The 23,301-nt window shown below is 43.5% G+C and overlaps 1 protein-coding gene and 1 long non-coding RNA gene across 2 annotated transcripts in view; one reads left to right on the top strand and one right to left on the bottom strand.

The window, feature by feature from the left end:
- Positions 1-23,301, bottom strand: part of LOC138580961 (syntaxin-1B-like) — a 476,327-nt gene that overhangs the window by 331,418 nt on the left and 121,608 nt on the right. The window contains exon 2 of the mRNA XM_069651920.1: positions 12,576-12,650. Within this exon, the coding sequence (XP_069508021.1) occupies positions 12,576-12,650 (75 nt within the window). The remainder of the gene's footprint in view (positions 1-12,575; positions 12,651-23,301) is intronic.
- LOC138580962 (uncharacterized) overlaps positions 12,568-23,301 on the top strand; it is a 231,448-nt gene continuing 220,714 nt past the window's right edge. The window contains exon 1 of the long non-coding RNA XR_011304381.1: positions 12,568-12,673. This is a non-coding gene — a long non-coding RNA (uncharacterized lncRNA). The remainder of the gene's footprint in view (positions 12,674-23,301) is intronic.

The following is a 23,301-nucleotide window of genomic DNA, read 5'->3' on the forward strand; positions in this document are numbered from 1 at the left end:
CAGCCTACCAGCTACATTACTACAGATGCCCATGAGCAAAACTCCTAAATCCTTAACTATTTAGACTGATTAGTGAGGTCTGCAGGAAACCCAGGTCTGCCCCCCCGGGAGGAGGAGCTGATAAGGGGGGAGCAGAAGACAACGAGGTCTGTCATTTGTACCCGGGAGAGCAAAGGATGATGCCAACTATGGTAAGATTATGGCGGGAAGGCATGACGGGGGCGCCTGTGTGTCTGGGATGAGAAAATGGATGCTTTATTCACAAGGACCAGACTGACCTCGAAGTTAACCACTGAGCTCATGTGATGTGGTCTCAGGGCAGGGCAGTGCTCCCAGAAATGTAACCAATAGTTTTACAGCGGCCCAGGGTGAAGAGCCTGTCACCCACGTGCGAAGATGTTGGAGTCAGAGCAGATACGACCAATGAACTCTGGGTCTATTTGTGATTATTAGTATGTAAATAGGCAGTACCCAATGAGGGTGGGGGATGAATACTGTATATTGAACATGTGACAGTAGACTTATAATAAAAACCCTGTCGTGCCTTTTCCTTTCGTATACAAAATAAAGCTCTTGTTCTTCTCACAAAAGGGTGTACCGAGCCTTATCCCCTAGAGGATTGTGATTTTCTGGTCTGGTTGTCACAAGGATACTTTACAGAGGGTCAGAAAAGTGTTCCCTCCCAGTGGACTTCATCCCCACCTAGTTCTGGGTAAGGCAGCCTTGGTTGCTTTTCAGTGACATCGTGAATGTCCCCCAGATAATATTTCAAGGCAGCTACTTGGAATACCCCTCATACCTTTAGTAGGTATTGTTCCCTGGATGCCAGTGCAAGGACAGACAAGGTTCCCTGGGCTCTCCTAAGGCACATGTTTGAGTAGGGACTTCTGGTCTTCTTCCCTGGGATGACATGCTTTGTTATTGTTCGGAAGCTTCTGCTGGTGATCCACACATATATGAAGTGTAGAGCCTGCCCTCGGCCCACGGTATTGAAAAAAAGTTGAAGGAAGTACACTATGTACTTTTGCTTGTTTAACCTCTACAACTAAAACACCTCTGAGCTGAGTTGTGGTACAAGTTTGGGCATAGCTGGTGGAATCTTGTCACCCCATCGCCTCTTGTACTTCTGACTTGAATTGCATTTCATACCACTGGCACAACATACTCTAAATTATGTTAACGCATTCACAGCTAACATCAGATCAGCACATTCTGGGGAGAGGTGGCAGTAGACAATAATCAGTTTGGGCCGCAGTCAAACACTAAATTAAACTCTTTGGTGCCCCAGAAAAGGTTGGTGAGTTCCCCGAGCTCTATACATAGGATATAAAGTGGACCCTGAGATACGATCTTGACCAATTCAAAGATGTAAGGTCATCTAAACAACTGTGTAAAGCACCAGAAAATGAGGCTCCTCTATTGAAACAAACCATAGATAGATTGATTGTTTCACGGATTTAGTACACAGTCTTAATGCCAGTCGCCCGCAGCGGGCAAGCCAAGAGCTCATTCTGCTAGCGTCCAAGTCTCCACAGAAGCATGTTGAGGTAACATTAAAATGTCAGAAATATGTTGAAAAGCCACCTGAGAAGGAGTGCATATTTTCATATGGCGCTACGCTTTGACTATGCTAAGGCTTATTTTCAACTGCGAATAACAGCTTTAAAAAATCTGCTTGTTTCAAGGCTGCTTTTTCTCTCTTGCCAACCTCAGAAAGGATGGATGTCCTGCTAGCTGTTCTTTCATAGCCATTATAAATGATGATGAATACCCATGATGGAGGAGTAAAAGTGACTTACCTTGGGTATTGTCATTATATTCATAAAGGACCTACCCGTCCCTTCCTAAATGGAGAACGGGTGTCATCCATCATCGAGCTTTAAGTAAAACTGAGGGTACAAAACTACTTCTGGTATTTAAGGACTTTATTACCGGGTAGCAGATGCTAAATTAACCACTTTTTGCAAATCACTAAGTTCCAAGCGGCCTTTTCTTTCCAGCAGATGGACGAGCGTTACTGGCTACTGCACCACAACACTAAGATAGTTGTTATACTTCTTGCTTTTGGGTGCACTTCTGACCTTCCTCTTGAGTTCACCCTGTGGCCTCAGAAGTGTTTTCTACTTTAGGGCCCAATTCGCGGTTTTCATTGTGCCTGCTTAAGCGATCTTACTGGCCTCTACCCAGAGCTGGTATCACAGAGTTTCCATAAACTCATCAGGGTTTAACTACCTAGCAGAAGACTGAGACTACACTGGCTCACCGTCTCACCTATGCAAAGATGTAACCTGTGGTTCCCAAAATGAGGCCAGGAAGACTATTATTTGGAATGTGGTTGTCAGGTCTGGCTGTTGTCAGTCACTGGTGGGGAGAAAGTACAGAACATTTCTCAGCGTTGAACGTAAACCCCTCAAATTGACCAAATGTCGTTATAGGCATTTTTAGGGAACAAATTCACTGGTATCTAGTAATTTAATCGAAAATAGTTTCATCTAATGTCACACCATCAAATTTTATTCAACGAAAATCACTACCATCGAATTACCTTTTCATTGACTATAATTCAATGGTGTTATCGAAATTCATTTTGACATTTATTGGGTTTAAAAAAATTATGGGTTAGAGTTGGGGTTGGGGTTAGATTAAGGGTTAGATTAGGGTTAGTGTTGGGGGGGTAGGCGGGCTGAGGGAGGGAACCCCCCCAATATACAAAAACACATTGAAACGTTACAAGGAGCTGGCCAGTGCCGGAATTTCAGCACTGGACAGCTCCATGTAACGTTTTCACGTTACAAAAAAATGCATTGAAATGGTATCTTTCACATGTAAAAGTGCATTTCCATTTAAACCAGTCCATTTTTATTTTCGATGAACTGGTTTCGATGGAAAGGCACTTTTACATGTAAAAGATAGCCTGTCAATGCTTTGGTAAACAATGCTTTTTTTTAGATGGTGTGGCATTTCGAAGCTTTTTTTTCGATGAAATGACTAGGAATCAAATTCACCTCAACTTTAACATTGCAGTACTGCAAAGAGTTTCCATACCGAACTAAAGCAGCAGTGTCTCTGTGGCAGCCAAGGGGGAGCAGGAGCATTCTACTCTGCAGCAGGATGGGTTGCGGTGTTCACAGTTAAGTAAAGGGTCCCAGCAACTCTTGCTATAGTGTATAGGCATTCCTAGTTTATTCGGTGGCTGGATCAGGAGCTGTTGCAAATGTTCTCTGATGAGGGAACTTCTGGTCAATTAGATTCAATTCTGGCCTGTTCGACAATGGGACATTTTGAGCAATTATGGGTAATCTCACCTCCCAGGTGGCAGTAGTAGTACAGTCTTTTCCATAAAAGCAGGAATATTAAAGAATCAGATAAAACCACATTTAAAATACAAGGTTAGATCATAAAACATTGTTAAAAAAAAGAGGGTGGCTTAAATAGAGCAACATTTACATTTACAAAATACACTTTATTCTCAAAAAGGCCAAATGATTTTTGAGGTCAACATGGTTTTGATTACATAGGAAACATTCCAATGAGTCTTTCGTTCTCCTTAGATTGTACTTTTTATAAGTAGGGAGAAGCCACTTATAGCAGATGTTCCTATATCAGGGGCACGTAAACAAAAAGTGCTCAAGATCATCATCTCCCCCCCTGCAAATTTTACACAAGGGTAGATCGCCTTTGCCCCAGGAGTTTACAACTGCTGCCAATGGAAGAATCCCTAACCGTGCTTTTAAGAACAAGGTACGTGCTTCCTTGTCATCAGTACAAGATAAATATTTTTCTCGGCCGAACGAGTGCTTCCGCTTGCTGTATTCTGCTTTTGCACCAGCCAAGCCGCTCTCTGAAAATGTAATCTAGCAGTCCCTGTATCTCTGCTTGATGCAGTCTTTCGCTGCCATATGGTCCTGGGATACGTGTAATCATAGGGGCGAGGCAGAGTTTTCTTGTGAGGTTTGAGACATAACTAACCCATGGGAGGGCTCTAGCACCTTCTTGCGCAAGTTCGCCAAAGTGGGCATCTTTATAGGTTCGAAGGGGGGGCGACGTGCACAGTTTGTAGCAGTACATTAAGTGTCGGAGCTTAGCATCGAAAGCAAGTATGGCAGTGTTGGACTACAAGATGCAATCTCAAACAATTGTGAATGAGCCTTTGGTACTGTGACTTCGAGCCTTCTGTTCTCCGGATTATTCGATGCCATTATCCAATTAGATTTCCTATGCAGGACTTGAGTCTCTGAGTGCAGCCAATCACCATAAAACCATACAATTATAAGGAGGGTTGGGAGAATTCTTTTTTGCTCTATTTTAGTTTGCCAAAAATATAGGATAGGGAGGTTTTGCCGCAGGAGAATTGATCGAGGGAGAATTTGTTGAATATTTTTGGACAAAGTTCAATGCAAATGTATGTGGAGGAGGGGTGGGTTTGGATATTTAAAAAGGTGGGGGTTGGAAGGGGGAGTTGAGGAAGGTCTCCCCCACCTTACATTTACGTTGAAATGTCCCAAACAAACAAAACATTTAGGCGAAATCTCCCTCGACCAATTGTTTTCGAAGACATCACATGGAACCAAAAATAACCAGCAGAGGAACGCCCCCTTGGCTCCACCCCAACCCAATAGATAGCACACAGAAAATAAAGCACAACAGGAGGAGAACTATGATTTAGCCCCCGTTGCCTGTGAAAAGAATTGAAACAATACATTTTTATCCACATGAAATCACTGAGCATTTAGGGCGTCTGGCCATGCGCTACAAAATAGAAGTAATTATATGGAAACGTGTATGAAATCTATCTGGGAGGCAGACGTAAAAGCAGAGCTCATCTCTGCACAAGATTGGCACGAACCATAACTCAAAAAAGGGCATATTGTGGAATGTCAAACTTGCTGCTCAAACACAAACAAAGGACACACCACCAGCTGCTGAGGGGTTTTAATTGCAGCAATCAGAGAGGCTTGATTAGGGAAGAAATCCCCTAGGGTGGTGTGTGTGTTTCATAGAAAACAAACATATTATCCTATACATATAATTCTCTAAGGATGTCTGTGGTACATTGGGGACAGGACATGCCCATACATGCAGACATCCGGCTACCCATCTCTTATCAAATTCAGGGAGGTGCCCTTGAACCCACGTGGAGTGACCGATAACCCTGCAATTTTAGCTTTATATCCCAACCATGAGGCTGGCTGAGTGATTATATATGCTTAATGGCTACAAACACATATATGTAGTAATTCAGCATGAAAGAATTTTATTGCGACATATTTATCAAATATAAAGATCTGTGGTGGTTCTTATGTTCCTAAATGCATTTTTATTGTATGCAAAGCAATCAGGAACCCTAACCAGTGTCTTTGTCCCCTTTCCCTTTCTCATGGGTGCATTTGGAAAGGGTACGATGGGAAATAATGTATATGATTATTCAAGGTTTGGTAATGTCCTTTGCAGTAAGGCAAGTGCAACGACATGACGACAATATGCACTGCAAATGATAATTAGAAATGATCATTGTGGCATTTTGAAAAGAGCGAGGTTACAGTGCTAGTTCAATTAGATATCTTCTTTTTCATTGCTTTGTGTTTGCCATGAACACACACTGTTTTCTCTTTATAAATCCCTTTACTTTGCTTTACTTTATTAATTTATATTGCATACCAGGGGACCTGGAGGCTCAGGGGCGCAACAAAAAACACAAAACTAAACAGACAGACAAACAGAGCAAAGAAGAGGCACATCAACTATGATAATGCCAAGACAGCTGCGAAAGCAGGGGAAAGTGGGAGAAAATCCACCATATTTATTGAAATAACAATGTTTTAATTTTCTTTTTAAAAATAACGGTAGATTCTATCTCCCTGATGTCCGGTGGGATGGCATTCCATGCCTTAGGTGCCGCCATACAGAATACAGATTTCATCACCTGCGTGAGTAGACACCTGGGAGTTTGAAGTTGATTGATACTGTTCGACCTTAGAGTCCTAACCTTGGGCTTAGCAGACAAAGCTTCCGTCAGGTAGCCAGGGCCAGTGCCCTCAATACACTTGTGTGTTATCACCAATAACCGAAAGTGAATCCTGGCTTCAATTGGTAAACAGTGTAAGTTACGCCTTGCCTCTGAAACATGTTCTCTCTTTCTTAGGCCAACAATAATCCTGACCATGCTGGTTTGTAACGTTTGCAGCCGCACAATGTCTCACTTGGCAATTCCAACCCTAAGGCTGCTGCAGTAGTCAATTTTGGATACTACAATGGCCCTGACCACTGTCTCACAATTCATTTGGGAGATGTAAGGCTGCAATTGGGCTAGTAATTTGATATGATATGCAGTAGATGAGACCAGACTCTGTATCTGTGCTTTCATATCCAGGTTTTGGTCTAAAATAATACCCAGGGTTTTCGGCTTTTTCTTGGTTTCAAGATTGCAGCTTGATGGGGGGAAATGTCCATACTCTGGACCCAGTTTCCTTATTTTATTGCTAGTACCTACCACCATTAACTTGGCTTTCTTATCATTTAATGCCAATCCGTTTTCCATCATCCATAATTGTATGATTTCATATATCTAATTTATTGTATTTTCATCTTCCTTATGCAGTCCTGAGAGCGGGATGACACATGGAGTGTTATCCGCATAGTTTGTGAATCCTATATTACTTTCTGCCAGTAGGTTAAAAAATGAGACTGAAAAAATATTATATATAGAGGGAGAAAGACTTGCTCCCTGGGGCACAACAAAATTCAGGCATGCCGAGCAGATTTAACCAGATCACTCCACACTCTACACGAACTGTCGCTCAGAAAGGATGCAATTCACCGAACAGCATTGTCTGAAAAAAATACTAACTTCTTTAACCTGCTGACCAGCTTCCCATGAACCACCAGGTCAAAGGCAGCAGATAGATCCAACAGCATCAGCATTACTGTCTGTCCTTTGACCATATAATGTAGTCATCTGGATTTAAGGTCCAGCAGGGACATCTCAGTACCATGACCTTCTGCTCTCCCGATCATTCAATGACATTAGCCAATTAGATTTCCTAGGCAGGACTTGTGTCTCTGGGTGCAGCCAATCACCATAACAACATACAAATATAAGGAGGGTCGGAAACTACGAGTCGTTCCTCTTTGCGACTCACTTTGGTTTAAAAGGGGCTAAGGAGTCTGGGGCTTTTGCATAGATTGCTGAAATGCCCCTACAATCTCCTTAACTGTAGCCAGGCTTGTGACCTTCTGATTCAAAGTAGTAAACCAGGGTGTCTTTGACTCTTGGGTGAGCTTTTAAGGTTCCTGTCCATTATACTTTTCTTCCCCACTACCTTGGGTAAAAGGCGTTTATCTAAAACTAATTTTACAATGTACAAAAAAGTGATCAGACCATGGCAAGGGTAGAACTGGCAGATCCTCTATCTCAGTTTTATGACTAGCTATCCAGTCTCGGGACCATCAGATGTTGTTTGAATCCTAAATTATCTAGGAATTCGTCTAGCCTTTTAGATATGTGGTCGCTACTATTGCCCAGCCATAGGTTAAAATCCCCAAGGACCATCGCCCTGGTGTTGGGTTTCAAGATAGGCAGTAAAATATGACTTAATTGCCCTGTGATGTCAGACATGAGGGCTGGGGGTCTGTACACCAAAATCATATTAAGGGATGTCTCAGCATTAGCCCGGATCTTGATGTATTTCATGTCATTCCCCTCAATAATAGGTATCTCCACATGTCAAACATCAATGCTTGACTTAAAAATAAATGCCACTCACCCCCCTCTGCCTTGGGCACTTTCCTAATATAACATACTATATCCATCCGGAATAGCAAGAGCCAGGGTGGGACCCGCTGCATCATAACTCCATGTCTCCGTAATAGCACAAACATCCACCGCCTCGCAACAAATATAGGAGGCAACTTCGAGGGCATGCTTCAGTAGGGATCTAGTATTAAGTAAGAGTTGTTTCAGATGATCCTTGTGTATTGTAATATTTATGATGTTCTCTTTAACTTGCTGTAAATACTCCTGCTTAGGAGTCACATCCCCAGCTATAACCTGAATGGTATCAATAGCATACAGTGACTGTTTGTTCTGTACAGACCTTACATTCACAACAGCCAGTGCCCCCTCCATGAGCTGGGAAGCTTACCCTGTGTGTTGTTTCACGGCACCATGGAGCACCACGGACCGCCACAGACCGGCTGAGCCCTCTCGCGCCAGCGCTCTCGCGCCTGAACTGCAAATTAGAGATGCATACAAACTACATGGCTCTAGGGAGTTGTAGTTCAGTCAAATGTCCGGCTACCAAGCGGTATTACTCGTAATGCGCTAAAAGCACGATTACAATGTAACTGACTAACTATTAAAACAAGGCTCACTAGAACCCATAGATAATATATATGAAATTAGAAAATATCACTTTTTGAATTATTAACATCCAAGACCTAAGAGCCTAACACCAAATATTGTAATAATACGCTGTAATAAAAGGAACAGTCACACAACTCAAAGCATTCGGTCGGAGAAAGGAAAATAAGTAACAATAACTATTGTTACAGTAACACTTTTTCGAAAGTCTTGCACTAAGATCAAAACCGATTATCTGTTTCACTGTGACCTCCAAGGCAATTTTCAACTCTGAGTGCTGGCCTGAGTTTTTCCCCTGGTTCTATTGCTGATGAGTTAGGAGGATGGCGGATTGGAAGGACAGGTTTTAGGGGGTCTGCAGAAACCTCTAGAAAATGAGGAGCAAGCAATGTGTTAAGAGAATAGGGAGGACAGGATTTAGGGGATCTGCAGAAACCACCCCTTCCTCCATACAACCTGAAGCGCCTTACTTTTGTGTTGGCAGGCATTGTCAAATTGTAGCCTTTATTTTATGTTTGTGGCCTGCCCCAGTTTTTTATTTTGAACATTTGGATAATTCTATATATACACAGACCCTCGTTCAGACTCTCGGTTCCAAAAATCACAGAGGCTCCTCACATTGCACACGACAAGCAATTACTAAAACACTGCAAGGCTCTCCAGACAGCTACAATCTTGATCCATCGCACAGCTCCCCTTCCCTCATAACCCAAGATCCCTTCAAGCAGAGGGGAAGTAGGGGAGCTCAGCGAGACTCTCACACTAAAGCAAAGTCAGAAAGAGAGGAAAATATAAGGAGAATGAGCAGATAAGGGAAGTGAGTGAGAGTGCTAGAGAGAGATTGAGAGATGGATTTGAGTATGATAATAAGGCAGATACATCATATTTCCATATGGCAACTATAATTAAAGTCAGAAGGAGAGGAAAAGATACGGAGAATGAGTAGATAAGGGAAGTGAGTGAGAGTGATAGATAGAGATTGAGAGATTGAGAGATGGTTTGGAGTATGATAGTAAGGCAGATATATCTGGTATTTCCATATAGAAACTATAATTAAAGTTCTAAACTTGGTGTATATATAAATTAGAACATCTGGTTTCTAAACCAAACTCGAAAGCAAGCTCATAAAATAGGCAGTGGGCTAATAGTTGTGCAAAAATTGAGCAAGCAGCCCTTGGCTGTAAAGTTAAGTTGAGACCCTTTGAAGTAAAATCCTTAAAAAAAATAAGTAATCAATCAAAGACAGAAACCAATGCAGACATAACGTGGGAACAGCTGATATCCAATGCAAACAGACATTAGGTAAAGTAATCTTGTCTCTGTGTCAACAGGGGAAATCTGTGGCCCAACCCCAGCGTATTCCCAGACCCTGGCCATTTTAAACAGCCAAAATGTAGAGAAATGGTGAGCAAGCTGGGTTAAGGTGAAGTACCGGACCCAATAAGTTGAGAGAACTGTTGAGAGAACTGAGATACCCTTGAGATTCAAGTATTATTCTTGACTAGAGGGTGAAAATAATTGCAACCTAAAAATCGGAGAAGAAATCAACTGTCAGCTGGACGACCTACCAATCCCAGGAGGGTCATTACTGGCTGTAACACTATGGCCGCATTGTGTGGTAACCTGCAGAACTCGAGAACTGGGAGTGACTTTGTGCCATCTAACCAGGGGGGTAATTCCCTCATCAACAATTCTTTTTTATAAAATAGGGAACTTGGACTCAGGATCATAATGTTACCTACAGAAGATGCTTGAACCCCATCCCTCTGGACTCTTTAACTTTGTCCCTGAATCTCTGCGCTGTCATATTGAGATACATTCCAGTATTGTTGATAAGCCTGCCTGTATGCCATCCTCCAATCTCTACGTGTTTGCAACTCATGTATTGGTTACAAGTCTTCTTCTGATCCCTTGGCCTGCGACGCCTCATTGGCCCATTTATGTTTATAGATACAGCATAGGTTATCCAATGATAGATTGGCCTTATGTTTCCTGTTACTCCAGCTTTTGAAAGTTCTACCTAATGCTGCGCCAGGCTCGTAGTTAAAGTCCTTGTTTCATCAAATGTCCACAATAGTTATTACCGTCCATACTATGTGTGTAAATTCCATCTATCGCAGATCAGAACCACCCTTGACCCACAGTGCCAGTACCAGCACCCTTTGCAATCCAATTTTATTCCAAAAAGTGATTGCTGATCAGAACCTCCCTTGATCCACAGTTGCTAGTACCAGCACCCATTGCAATCCAATTTTATTCCAAAAGGTAACTATGAGTCTAAATATCAAAATACAATTCACTTGTTTGATACATTTCAAAGCCTAAAAGCCCATAACCATCACGTATTAAAAGCCTATTTCCCTCTAAGATGTCTGCAGTATCTTCTTTCCTGATCTAAAACACCATAACGGTTGTGATTACCTGTGTCATTTAAACTTATGTAAGTCTCCTGAAGGCAAGTAGTTGCATGTCTGCTGTCCGATAGGTGTTGAACAACAAACTAATTTCCTCATTTCCAGCTTTTTTCTGGAGGTAAAAATCCCATTTAGCACCCTGTTTTGGGCTGTATTACGGCTGGCTTTATTAGCCCGCAGTATTAGCGCCGAAAATGCCCCATTGGATCCAATGGACCTAATGGGGAATGGGGATTTATGGTTAACGCCCAACCCGTGATCCGGCAGTAATACCACCGGACCGGTTGGTGCTAAGGCTATTACAGTCGAGCGGTATTACAGCCGGGATACAGCCCAACTCGATATGAGGCCCTCTACATATTATGTTCATGTACCTCCCTCCTGGTAAAGATTATAATTGAAAACAAAACTTCCTAAACCAGCATACTACCTTTAATGAGAACCTTAGAATTTGACATGCATTATCTGAAAGGCAATATCTGATGAAGACCCTGCATTTGCTGATCTTTCTTTGCACTGTCAAGACAGACACATGACTCCGAGAGTACAGTCTCCATTGGAGATGCCCTCGTCTTTGGCGTTACACCGTATTGAATGCACTGACAATGGAACACAGCAGCAAAACCTCTCTCTTGAAGATATCAGAGACCATATTTCCTCAATTCAGGCATTCCACCATTAGCACCAGGGCAGAGTAGGTTTTGAAGCTCTTTGTATTTACCATAGAGAGTTTAACTCAATAGGACCACCTCTCCTGAACGCCAGGCTGAGAAATATATCCCTGGGAAACCACTTTCCTTGCCCACTTCTTTGGTTATATCTTATTTAGGTGTGTCTCTTATGTTGAGGCGCTGTTGTTATGGTTTTTCATTCGAGATTGTTTGCTGTTCAGGCACCATATGAAGAAAGAGAACTTCACCAACTAGGACCTGTCTAACCACGGTTACTTTGTAAAGAGAAATTCGGAGTCCAGGAATGGTTGCTTGTGTAACCATGATGCTCTCTGACTGCTTGTGTATGGCTATTGTGAAAGGGATTGCAATGTGGCTGCATTTGTAAGGTTGCAGTGTGACTGCATGCAAAAGGGTTGCTATTCGACTGTCTATTCAATGTTTTATGTAACTGCCTATATGTAGTGTCCTGGCAAGGACGCAGCAGCCCTGGAGCTCCGTCACGTGGACCAATCAGCATGTCCAAGTTTGGCACATGCGCAGTAGGGGGAGCGGCAGTTCGCCACAGGGAAAGAATAAAGAAGGTTGAACCTATTTAGACTCCTGTCATTATTGCAGGCCGGGGCCTGCTTATATATATGTGTGTGTGTGTGCCTGTAATTGTCCTCTGATGAGAAACCAATTTGAAAGAACCCTGAAGAACCAGACACTATGCAAGGTTGCGACTTGAATCATTGTGTGGGGCTGCTTCCTGTTCACTCAAGGTGTGGCTGTTCTATTACATCTTAAAAAAAAGGCGAGCATCATCCACTTTCCTCCCTGGAACTCGTGTTATGACGTTGCGTCATGGTGGCAGACACCAAAGCACAGAAATCTCACAGTGAGCATGCGCAGACGCAGAACATCATTCCCTGTCCAATCGGATGAGCTTAAGGGTGAATGGGTGTTGCAACACACTTACAGGACAGGGCCAGGCAACGTATGGACAGTGAGGTGGTTGACAAGCTTTCCCGGAAATAGCAAACCGATGCTCAAGAGGGGCACTATAATGAACATTTAGGCCCTCACCAAAGCCTCACAAGCAATGCTAAAACGCGTGGCATTTGCAAAATAACGAAAGAGGCTTCGTACCTGTTCAAAAAATGTGTCCATGAAGTCGTTCCGGTCCACGTGCACCACCTCATCGTCGTCATCACTGTCTTTGGCCTGTCAAGGAAGAAGAGCCACACGTTAGTTACATACTTAACTCTGTCCTTCTTAATCGCTTTCATTTATTTTCGCCCTCACTTTCTAATGTTCCCTTTCTCTTTTTCTTGCTCCCATTCTCTCACTCCTATTCTCCTAGCATCTGTCCATGTTTTCCTTGTCTCTCCAATCCACTTTCATTCACTCTCTGTTCACACTTGTTCTCTCTCTCCCGCCTCTTTGCCTGTCTTTTTTTCTCTTCTCTCTCTTCTGTTTCCCTCTACCCCTGGTTCTATTGTATTCCTCCTTTGCCAGTATCTGTTAACAGGGGGAAGGCTTCATGGTTTTGGCACTGTACAGTCATTTAGTTATTATTTGACATCGTTTCTCCTCTCTTTTCACTTTGTCTCTCACTATGTTTCTTGAAAGTCCCTATTTGTATAGCTCTCCCTCCTTAGTCCAGGCGCCTTAGCGATGACTTTATGCGAGCCACCCCGCCTTTATTCTCCCACTCCTTAGCTTGATTTACCCAGCACACAGCTGGGCTGAGCTGTTATTATGGTATCACTACAAAATACCACATCCCATTGCTGCGAGGTAGAAAACTTTGCATGGAAAACAATGAATTTCCCCCATACAATAGCTAGGGGGTTGGGTAGTTAATAAAGTAGAGGGAAGTGGCGGGGCTGCGGGGGTCTCTCTCCGCATTAAAAATACCTAAAATTTGCTGTTTTACATGCAATGTTTTCGACCTTAAACAAATCGGTATATATTTTTTATTTTTTTATTTGAATTTGGTTTAGACAAAACCTTTACACATTTTTTTTTAAAGATTTCGGTTTAGTTAAAACAACTATCAAACCTCTACATACATTTCCATAAAAAAACAGCATCATTAAAATTGTATTTTCACGTAGATCTGTTATCATAACCACTGCGCACATCAGAGCAGTTTGCCCACCAGCACATAGCTGGCTTGTCCATATTTACAACTACTTATTACCTAGCACAGGCCTGGACTGTCCTCGCTATAACCATCTGCATTACCGGCATATAGCTGGGCTCTCTTTAGTATAGATTTAATTATCTTTACCTTGCATGAGAGGTGCCTTCCTCGCCCTGGGCAATGGACTGTCTAAATTAGGTTGCCCTTGCCACCACCCACTCCCCTCCCCTACTCCATTCCTACCTATCACCACCCCATTCCCCTCTCTACACAACTAGAGGCCCCTCATAGAATTCTCAGAAAAACGTCACCCACACCTACCACACACAAAATCTAAAGAGACTGCGCACCCCACCAAAACAGGCTCTCTCCCATTTGTTACCCATGCCTGTAGTGGATTAACACGCACCATGCGTCTCAGATCCAGACTGCCCCCGCCACTACCTTCTGCAACACAACCTATCTCAGGGGCAACCAAACTAATAAGACTTGCCTCACGCCTTAACCACCACTATGGCCGCACACCCTTACAAACGCACCCCGACAACATGCAGCGACCTAGCCCATTTGCCCAGCCCAAGCGACAAACCACAGCCATGCCCACTCTATCAGATGACCCTAATGGCATACCTCCTCTCCCTACTAACGAACGACAGCACCCAATCGAAATAGCCCCGCCCAAACTCACTCCCAATATTAAAGGTGCCATATTAAATGTGCGTTTGCTAGGTGCCCATGTCATCGAAACCCACAACCTCATTCTAGAGCACCAGCTTGACCTATTAGTGGTCACTGAAACTTGGCGTCACCAAGCTTCGGGCCCAGTACTATCACTAGCTATCCCTCCCAACTTCAGCATACAAAGGGCGGACCGCTCAAATTCAATGGGGGGAGGTGTGGCTATAATTGCTAAATTCAACCTTGAACTTATACAATGTGCGGTAGATACCCTGGAAGGATATGAACTGCTACTCATCAAACTCTCCTCTGACCCTAAAACTACTACCAACTTCTTGGTGGTATACAGAGCACCTAACCATTCCAACCACCCAGAAACTGACATTCCACCACTTGTCACACCTTACCTGAAACCCAACACCAAGTTCCTTGTGCTAGGAGACCTCAATTTAGGCTTCAACAATGCTGCTGACCACAAAGCCAAAGCTCTCCACTCAGCACTGGCCGACATTAATTTTTCCCAACTAGTATCCTTCCCCACTCACAACAAGAGTAGAACGTTAGACTGGATCCTAACACTAAATGTCCGCCTATCCATAGAATCTATCTCAACCATAAATTGGTCGGATCACCATCTAATATGCTTTAACTTATCACTACAAAATAATCCTACTAGCCTTCCATCCACGCTAGGCCCTATTGATATTGGAAACACCCAAAATATTAAGACAGAGGACCTATCGCCAGTCCTGCTGGAAGCATTAGCCTGTCTGCCTACTGATAACCCGGACCTCAACCACATCGCTGATACTTACCATTACTGTCTCAAGAGGACTATAGATACCTTAGCCCCACTCACCACCAAAATCCCGAAATCAGCTAAGCGCTCAAACTTTTGGTTTAATGATGAGCTTGTAAAGCTAATATGCAACAAAAGAGCGCTCGAACATACATACATAAAATCCCGATCCGAGGAAGCTACCAATTTCTTACTAGCAGCCAACAAAAAATATAAATCTGCCATTATAACACACAAAGCCAATGCACTCAACTCTTGTATAAATAATGAAGCCTCTAATTCTAAAGAACTTTTTACAATTCTCAGAGAATTGGAAATTCCTGTCCCCTCCAACTCACCCACCAGCGCAAGTAAAGAGTGTGTATTACCATACAGAACGCGCTTGCATCCAAGGAAAAAAATCAAAACCAAAAGAAAAATTCTTTCGAATAAAAACACATCTCTCCCTTCGGCCAACACTAACCTAGACATCAGCCCAACTCAATTCAAATTCGCAAAGGTTAGCCAGAATCAGGTCATGGATACCATAGCCAAACTTAAACCATCAAACTGCAAAGGAGATAACTTCCCAGCTAAACTAGTCAACCTCTGTGCACCTACCCTTGCGCACATCGTCACTAATTACAGTAATGTGTCTTTCTCCACAAACACTCTTCTCAAAAAACCAACACTTGACCCTACAGTCCCCACCAATTATCGCCCCATTACCACTGTTCCTTTCCTCCTGAAGATAATTGATAAAATGGCTTACTCAGAAATTCAGGCCCACCTGGAACAAAAGCACCTCCTCTGTGCTAGACAGTTGGGCTTTCGGCCCAACCATAGCACTGAAACGGCCTTGTTGGATCTTAAAATCCAAATGGATGCCGTAAGAGATGCTGGTAAAATGTGCATACTGCTATTATTAGACTTGTCAGCCGCTTTTGACTTGGTTGACCACGACAAGCTCTGCAATACTATAGCAGAAACATTCCACTTCTCTCAGGAAGCCACACTCTGGGTTAAATCCTTTCTTTCAGAACGGACCTCTAGAGTCTCAATAGGTAAGGAAGCCGCTGACCTAATCCCGGTCCCTGAAGGGGTACCACAAGGATCATGCCTCTCGCCCACCCACTATGATGCCTAAACAAATTTGCTATTTGCAGCTCTCGATGCCATGGGTGTCATCTACAGAAATTTTGCTGATGAGACTCAGATCCTAATTCCCATCACCGGCAATCTTGAACAAGAAACAATCACAGTAAACAAAGTGTATGCCATCATCCAAAACAGGGTAGCCAAGTTCAGCCTACGCCTTATCAATGAAAAAAATGAGATTCTCATTGTGGGCTCACCCGCTAAAATCAAATCTCTCCATCCTGATTATTCAGCCATAACCATTGACGGCACTCCCATAAAGATCCCCAAACAGGTCCAAACTTTGGGTATCTATTTAGATAGCAACCTCACTATGACCAAACAGATCAATGCTCTCTCATCAGCCACCTCATATACATCTAAACTCATTGCTTTAAGTCGACAATTCCTAACCCCGCAAAACTGCAAAACACTTGCCCGTGCGCTCATTCTGTCTAAATTAGACTATTGTAATGTATTGTTGCCAGAAACCTCCCAAGCCAACCTAGCCATACTGCAACTACTGCAAAACAAAGCACTGCGAGCGGCCATGGGCATAAAAAAATCAGACCATATCTCCATCACTAGGAGGGAAGTACACTGGCTTCCCGTGAAAGCGCGAACCATCTTCAAAACCCTCAGTATTACCCACAAATGCCTGACTGTGTCCGCGTTATTACCCAATACCCATACTAAAGCCACCAGAACACTGAGATCCAACAACAGCACCCAACTCTTCGTCCAACGATTCATAACCACCAGAGCAGGAGGAAGTAGCTTTGCAGTGATGGAGCCCAAAACCTTGAATTCTCTACCTCCCAGTACCAGAAATGGACCCTCCCACCAGCTGTTTAAGAAATCCCTAAAAACTTGGCTTTTCAACAGATATTAATAGTCGCTTGGTTTTTATAATACTATACTTCTTGACCCTCTAAATGGAAGCTGACTATGTACTGCTGTAACCTGTTGTTGTACCACCGAAGAGATAATATATCTTGTATGTAACTAATCACCCATTCTTCTAACCAGAGATGTAAGACTTTGTGAACTTAACTTACACTGTGATACCCCAGGGTCTGGGCGTATAACAAATGCCATACATAAATAAATAAATACATAAATAAATAGCCTCCTATACACCTGGCACACGGCTGGACTGCCTCTTACTACACTCATCTGTATAATGAATCACGGCTGAGTTATTGCTGCCATATTCTCCTACATACATAGTTTTGGGGCAACTCCTACTATAACTGCTTTCATAATCATCACTTAGCAGGTCCACCTCACTGCAATGTCTCTGCATACATAGCCAGTTAGCTCAATCACTTCTACCATGACCTTCTAAATACCTGACAGCCAACTGACCTGTCTTTACCATCACCACAGGCACTTCTTGCACCCCGCTAACTACTATACTTAAAGCTCCACACTTTTAGATGGACTTCCCTAGCTGATAGCTGGACTGTTTCGTTTAAGGCTCTCTGGGTACTCAACAAATAGCTGGGCTGCCATATAATGCAGCAGTATGCTTACCCAGATTAAACTAACTCTGCACACCATAACTGTCTGCCTACCTACATACTCCAATAACACTACAGCAATGCCCCACTACAAGCAAGACCAAGGGTCAAGAATGGAGAGAAGATCAAGAAAAGCTCAGAATGCAAGACACAGGCTAAACGCCAACAACCACTAGCTAAATTTCACAACGCTGCAGATCCACCGTCAACCCCCATCGAATGAGAACGCTGCCCCACGAAAACGGGACCTAAAACCTCATACATCGCACAATACCTCTTTGCCTACAAATCCACCAAATAGACAACACAAGGGACTATAAGAAGATGGGTCTCAGTATACGTCTCCAGTGGAATCTTCTATAGACTCCACTCAGCAAATACAGCGTACCCCCCAATAGAACATCACACCACACTACCGAAAGCATCTGCAAAAAGACTTTTTTAACAAACTAAAATGTACATGGGATCAGCATTTTCAATACCACATTCATCAAAGGAGACTGCAGAACATGCAATAGAAATTATGAAACCGCAGGTGCAACAATGTAACACGACAAGACAGATCCCACACACAACATACTGGAACTTCTTAGCAGAGAAACAGATGAAATCCCTGCAAACTCTGAAACACCCAGCTACACCAAACCCATGGACTAACAACTCACACAGTCCCCATCGCCCGCACTGCCTCAAGAAGCACACAACAAATACCACTATCCAAAAAAATACAATACACTGAAGTTTACTCAATGTACGTTCAATGGCAATGTCCAAAACCACAATTTAGGATCTACTAAGTGAAGGTGGCTTGGAGGCCTTCTCTCTCACAGAAGCATGGCTCTCTGATGACTTGAAAGTAGACGCCCATGAAACCATGCCAAATAACTATAACTTCCACATCCCTACCTTCATCTGACATCAAAGATTGTGAATCTCTCCTGGTCAACTTCAAACTCAATGACCAAGTTAATTTACTCTTATTGCTCATATAGAGAACACCCACATATAACCCACATGTCAGTGCTAAACTCACAGATGCCATCGCCAGCTTAGCGGTGAAACACGACAACCTCATCATACTGGGAGATCTTAACATCTGGTTTGAGAGAGAAAGCAAAACTATGTCAAACTCCCTCAGCGTCCACCTGGAAACTCTACATATGAAATAAATGGTGAATGGAGCCACCCACCGGGCCGGACACCCACTAAATTTGATTTGCTGCAGGGATGGACTTACCACTACCGCCCCTACGCATCACCTGGAGTGAACACCACATGATCCCCTTTGGTATCCAGTCATAATGTCGAATACAATAATGTCGAAAGTCAAAATGTCGAAAACATTTAGTCGAAAATAAAAATGTCGAATTACAAAAATGTCGAATTTTTTTCGAATTAATGTTTAAATAAATAATTAATTAATTATAGTTCATAAAACATAATTTTTTTAAATGGTTAAAGGTATATCCATGGTGGGTGGGGAGATGGGGAGGAGGGGGGGGGGTTGGGGTAGGGGTTTGGGATGGGTTTTTTAATAATTAATTATTTAATTAATGTTTTATTAAATACTTTTTAAAAAAAATTAAAGGTATATCCATGGGGGGTGTTGGGGGGGATGGGGAGGAGTGGAGGGTTGGGGTAGGGTTTTGGGATGGGGGGTTTGGGGGGGACCCCCCCAATAAAAAACATTAGTATGTGTGACATTATACATAGTTATTTTAACATTGGTTTTTCGATTTTTTTTTCGACATTTTATTTTCGAAATAATGACTTTTTCTATTATATGTATGTGTTTTCGACATTTTTGAATTCGACATTTTTTTTTCGACATTATTGTAATTCGACATTATTTTTTCGATATTATGACTATAAACCATCCCCTTTCACTATCAAAATCTTAACTTGCAAACGACCACACATGCAAAACAACCCTAGACAATCAAATGAAAATGGAAAAAGCTCAGTCTAAAAAATCTAGCACAATTGATGGAAAACACTAGATTTGAAATACGCCAGCTAAACTAAATGATGCCAGGCATCTTCGAAGATAATATTCGTAGCTGGACCACAAACTCACTAACACACATGAGAACCTTCAAGCTGACGCAGAAAAAGTAATAGTTGGGTGGTTCACAGAGAAATTGAGAACACAAAAAAATAAATAAACCGAAAGTTAGAAAAAACATGGAGGAAACCCTCAGCCAGACAAATGCAGGTGCCAATGGCAGATTTGTGCATACAAAGCCCACTACACCGAAATAATCCAATCAGCAACAAACCCACAAAAGGAAATGTACAGAATTATCAAGGACATTAAATCCATACTCCTGTATCCCGTCCGGTTCCCTCCATACTAATGGGGCATTATGTCCCTTGGGACGGGACCAAAGGTTTCTCTGTAGCACCACAACCAATGTGTCCTTCTTTTATCTTTATGTGGGGCTCCTGCACATGCACGGCAACTGGTCCTACCTCCTCAAGCCCGCTTCTGGGCCTCGCCCACCAAGTGCATTACTCTGCACAGTCGGGATCGGATGTTTGTGCACCACACAGGATTCTTTTCCCGCTTGGTTTTGTCATTCTTCACACAATGATCTTCTCCCCTAATCTCTGGCATTGCGATCGGTTTTCCTCTTGCTTATACCAGGAAATAAAGGATTTAGCTTGTTTTTCTTGCCACCATCACTTTGCGCAGTGAATGCCCCATTCGCTCTGCTTAGAGTGTCTGCGACTTGAGCATCGGTGGGACACCTGTTTCTACTGTGACGCACTTTCGGTTCATACTTTAAGACACTTACTTCATTGCTGGAAGGAGGTTTTTCGACTGACCAGCCCTGCAGCACCCTCAGACTTCATGTTAGCAAAGAAGTAGAGAGTGGGAAGTGATTTCCTTTTCAGATTACCCCAGGCTGGGAATCTCCTCTTGGGGTTTTCAGTCGCGTGAGGGGCCTCTCTTGCTCTAGCTGTACCGGGCCTGGTCCTGAGGATACCTGGTTAGGGGCTAATCTGGATACTGGTGCTTGTCCCGAGGTTCCCCGCTTTTGGGCTAACGTCGACACTGGAAGGCCGAGGGTTCCCGCCAATGGGCTAACGTTAGTACCGGCAAGGCTGAGGATCCCCATTGGGGGCTAACAGCATCAGAGCTCACGTTGAGGTTCCCTCAGCAAGGGCTAAACCTTTCACTTGTGGAACTGAGGTTCATCCTTGTGGGAATAACCTTGCTGGGACCATTCCTGAGGCTCCCGCATCAAGAGATAATCCTGTGACCAGGCCATACGAGGCTCCCTCTTTGAGGGCTCAAAATCTAGGGTAGCTCCCTCGAAAGGATCAGAGTCTCACAATCAGTCAGGCCTACTTTAAGGGAAGAGCCTGTTGCGACGCAGTTATACCCATCACTTTACACTTCTGGCAAAATGTCCTACAAGTTACCAGAGTCAGGTGGTACCACAACATTAAAATTTTCCTTATTCACAATGGAGGGCTTGCGGCTTGTGGCTTAGGCCTACTATTAGTGCCTCTCTGAGGGGGGATTCGTTGTCACCAAGAATGGACTGGTCCGCATTGAAACAGATGTCGCTTTGGTCAAGTGTTCCCAACCCACATCAGCTCCGGTGTATTATGTGGATCTGTGGCTGGTTCCACATCCTGTTGAATCCTGGTCCAGGACCCAGCCAAGGAGCAGTCAGTCATCAGGGAATGTGTTGTTCATTGCCAACTTCCAAGCCCTCATGCATTCAGAACCAATGAAGGATTACTTCAAGGATCAAGACTTGATTCCGAAACCTCAAAATCCACCCAAAGTTGTAGAAAAGGTAGCAATGCGCTTAAAACAATCCCGATAACGGAGACACCTCTGGTATTACCTCTTCCTCCACTTGAGAAAATTCTTGTATCTAAGGACCTTCCTTTGGACCCCATAGATCAGCAGGATTACCCTCCGCAAGCAGAAGAAGAGAGGTATCCTTCTTCCACAAGGGCATTCCATGACAGGCTTGTGGACTTGTTGTGTTTTTGGGATATTCCCATGCTGGAATAACCACCTACGAAACCTGGTGTTCTGGAAGGAGAAGTTTCAATAAAACCAACAGGAAGGTGAGGGTTGGGCCTGCAGAAAGATGTTCTAGCTCAGGCAAGAAAGATCTGGTTGAGCCACGCTCAGTCACTCCCACAAACAAATGGATCGATGTGAGATATCGATTGATACAGGGCGAACAAGTTGCCCTGAGTTTTTGTCCCCAACCATCCTCATTGGTAGTGGGGGCTGCCACACTATATCCGAGACCGTCTTCTTCCTTTGCTTTGACTTTGAATATTTTAAGCAAAGAAGACAGAGCCCTGGAAGCTTTAGGAATTTATTTTCATGCCACTTCAACACTGTAATTACGGCAGGCGAGTGCTACAGCTCTATTAGCAGCGGCTAAATAATGACTCTGGAGCGATCTATCAGAGTTTGAAAAGCTGATTCGACCTGAACATCTTGAGCAGTTTAAAGGTGGCTTAGCATTGCCAGAGAGGTTGCTCAGGACCTCCTGGAGGCGGTGGCCCATCACTTAGACACGTCTTCGCATGGAGTTGTCATATGGGGAGATACCAGCAGACAAGTGTGGCGTTACATTACCAAATTTACAAATAAAGTCCAGGATTCAGTTCTGGATCTCCCTTTTGATGGGGGAGATTTGTTCCATCACACGACCGATGATTAACTTTATAAATAGAAGGTAAGCACCCTGACTGCTAAGTCAATGTGGGTGCTTACAAAACGGGCAATTTCTAAACAGACTGCTCCTTCTAGGGAGGAAAAGCCAGGCAGCAGGACAGATTCCCAAGTCTATTGAGGAAAAAGCAGCAGAAGTCCTCGGCTTAAGGCTTTTCCTCCCTATCAGCCCCAATGTCCAGAGCCTCCCCAGCCACAGCTAAGAAGCCCAATAAATTAAGGGATGGATCGTTCCCATGGTACTCCTATCGAGGAAATAATGTCCCTTCACTTCAAGCAGTGGCAGACTATCATCTCAAACCCGTGGGCGAATTCAGTAGCCAGCCAGGGGTTCAGATTACCCCTCCCTGCTGCTCCCTACCTTCCTGTCCTCCTCTAATGCAGGTTGGATCCTTTTCGTTGAAGGAAGAGATCTCCAAGTTACTGTATCGTATTGTAGTCAGCATTTATTTAGCACCTTTTACCTTTATTATAGTCTCAAGGCGCTGGTGGTGGGAACGCCTTTGGGGACTGAAGTTCAAAATGTTGGAAATCACAGAGTAGGATTAGAAGGCGAGTGTGCACTTGGCCATGATAAGGTCTTAGCAGGCTCTGGTAAAAAGCAACTCATGAGGCCAGGCATGCAAATGGGTGCTGAGAGGGGTCCGGAGAAGATGTGAGTGCAAGAGACGCGTTATGTGTCCAGCTGGCCCAGATTTGTTGTAGGTCTTCACTGCATACTGATGTCAGAGATGTTAAGGCGTAGTCTGGTGTAAGTAGGCAGAACAATTATGTGACCAGCGAGACCGAATTTTTCATAGTCATTGCTGTATTCTGATATGTACAGGTAGCCATGCCTGTGGCCAGTGTCCACCGAAGTGGAGCGTTTATATGTATCTGAAAACCCAGATGGAGAT

Source organism: Ambystoma mexicanum, chromosome 3p (genome assembly GCF_040938575.1).
Source record: "Ambystoma mexicanum isolate Mex_15411 chromosome 3p, UKY_AmexF1_1, whole genome shotgun sequence".
Lineage (NCBI taxonomy): Eukaryota > Metazoa > Chordata > Amphibia > Caudata > Ambystomatidae > Ambystoma > Ambystoma mexicanum.